Raw genomic sequence first — 1,847 nt, forward strand, 5'->3', positions numbered from 1 at the left:
TATCTAAGCACTATATGCTCATGAATTCCAGGATAAGGGGAGAGGCAGTTTGCAGCCTGTTGCCTCCCTGCAGCTTCTGAGAAGTTGTGTTAATGGGATTACTGTGGATATGTGCTTGGTGATGGCCTGTGGAGACCTCTCCCCAAGCTTGTCTGTCACATCTCTCCCCCCCCCCAGTGGTGTCCCCCACAGTATCTCTTCTAATTGCACTAAATCTCTGCGGATTGACCCTCATACAGTTATGAAACCTATTAGCAGCTCTTAATGCCCAAATCAAGACAAACTTAGATAAAAGAGCTTGTCTTTATGAAAAGAGGGAAAGAGGCTGTACCTGAGAAGTCAACCTCCATTAGCAGGATTTTCCCAGTCCTCAAAAATCTGTCAGCAGGGTTTCAGGAGTGGAATCACTAGGGAGCCCCCAAATCCCAGCCCAGTCTCAAAAAAAGGGGTGACTCTGTGCGTCTCTCATTCCTTCTCTCCCCATGAGCTGGTTGTTAATAATACTGTGAAGTGCTGGTGCATTTGGGTGTAGCTCGGCTTCATGCTGCTAGGGGGCTTAGCGAAGTGGTCTCCACACTCATGATTGATTCATGAATTTGGAAAGTTCCGTTCAAAATGGGGGTATGTATTGCCTCTGTCATCACTGGCACCCCCTCAATTCAAGAATGATCTCTATCATGGCTCATTGTCTCTGTACCGTGCTGTGATACCCTGGCACCTTGGATAAGGCAGAGTGGATAGGTGGTTCAGATCTCCTGCCCTCAATGCATTCACAGGGGAAATTGCAAACACAGTGTAGATTTAAAATACCCTACTACAAAAAATTACCAGTAACCTCAACAGGAAACTGAGTCAGAAGTCAGACCTCAAACCCCAGAAATAATGCCATAGCTTGAATAGATCATTTCTCTGATAACTAAGAACAGGTCACTTGTCAAAATGACAACATTTTGAGCTATGTCTGTCCATGTGAGATGCAAAGAAATGCCACGAGTGTGACTGGTGGCTCCTTGCATTTATCTGTGATGAAAGGTTTGTCAAGGGTGAAAGCCAGGCCATGGCCCCCTTGACCAAACTTATCTGGGTATTTAGGCAACAGCCGCCTGTACCCCTAGCTGCAACCCAAAGTTAGAGCATATGGAGCTTAAGCCAAAAGCTTCCTTTCAGGCACATGTCAAAAGATTTAGCAGTTCCTGGGACAACTGTCATTTCTTATCTCCAGGTCCAAGCTTCGTCCCATAACTTGACAGTATCTTTCACAGCACTTCCTGTGAAAGGGGGGGGACGGGACTGTTTGCACCAGGTGTGCCTGAAGATACTGCTTTGTGGGAAGTTGACTGCAACAGAGATGTAACAAGATAGGATGCTGCTGAGCTATTTTATAGTGCCTGACAGCAATGCTGGGGGGAGAGGTGGGGGAAACAGGAAAATGGAGGATTATTTTTAGTAGTGCAGCAGACTTTTCCGTAACACTTATTTGTTTTACATTCAAGCCTTGTTTTTACCGGAAACCCCCCTGCACCTTCCCACAGGAGCCCTGGAGAGGCAAGGGGATGGCAGGTGAGGGGGACATGGGGCGTGTGGCAGGAGCGGGGCGGGAGGCAGGCCCCAGCGCCATTCAGCCCACGGTGGGTCCTGCCTCCCAGCCAGGCGGGAGGGCGCCCCCAGCTGCCAGGGCTCCTGGTCCGAGGAACAGGGGCCACCTCTGAGGCTGAGGCTTGGGATCCAGCTCTGAGCCCAGCCCCCGCTGCCTCACGCCCCTCCAGCCCCGGGCTCGGCTGCCCCCTGCCCCGAGCCATTGTTCCCCGCCCCGGGGGTCCGCGGCCGGCACTTTAAGAGAGCGGAGC

At 50.9% G+C, this 1,847-nt stretch overlaps 1 protein-coding gene across 1 annotated transcript in view; it reads left to right on the plus strand.

Annotated features, from left to right (window-relative positions):
• The first annotated feature begins 615 nt into the window (after nucleotides 1–615).
• LOC109310818 (protein Wnt-11b-like) overlaps nucleotides 616–1,847 on the plus strand; it is a 6,374-nt gene continuing 5,142 nt past the window's right edge. Inside the window, exons 1-2 of the mRNA XM_019536148.1 lie at nucleotides 616–621; nucleotides 1,451–1,560. Of these exons, the coding sequence (XP_019391693.1) occupies nucleotides 616–621; nucleotides 1,451–1,560 (116 nt within the window). The remainder of the gene's footprint in view (nucleotides 622–1,450; nucleotides 1,561–1,847) is intronic.

Source organism: Crocodylus porosus, unplaced genomic scaffold, assembly GCF_001723895.1.
Source record: "Crocodylus porosus isolate Cpor-Errol unplaced genomic scaffold, CroPor_comp1, whole genome shotgun sequence".
Taxonomy (NCBI): domain Eukaryota; kingdom Metazoa; phylum Chordata; order Crocodylia; family Crocodylidae; genus Crocodylus; species Crocodylus porosus.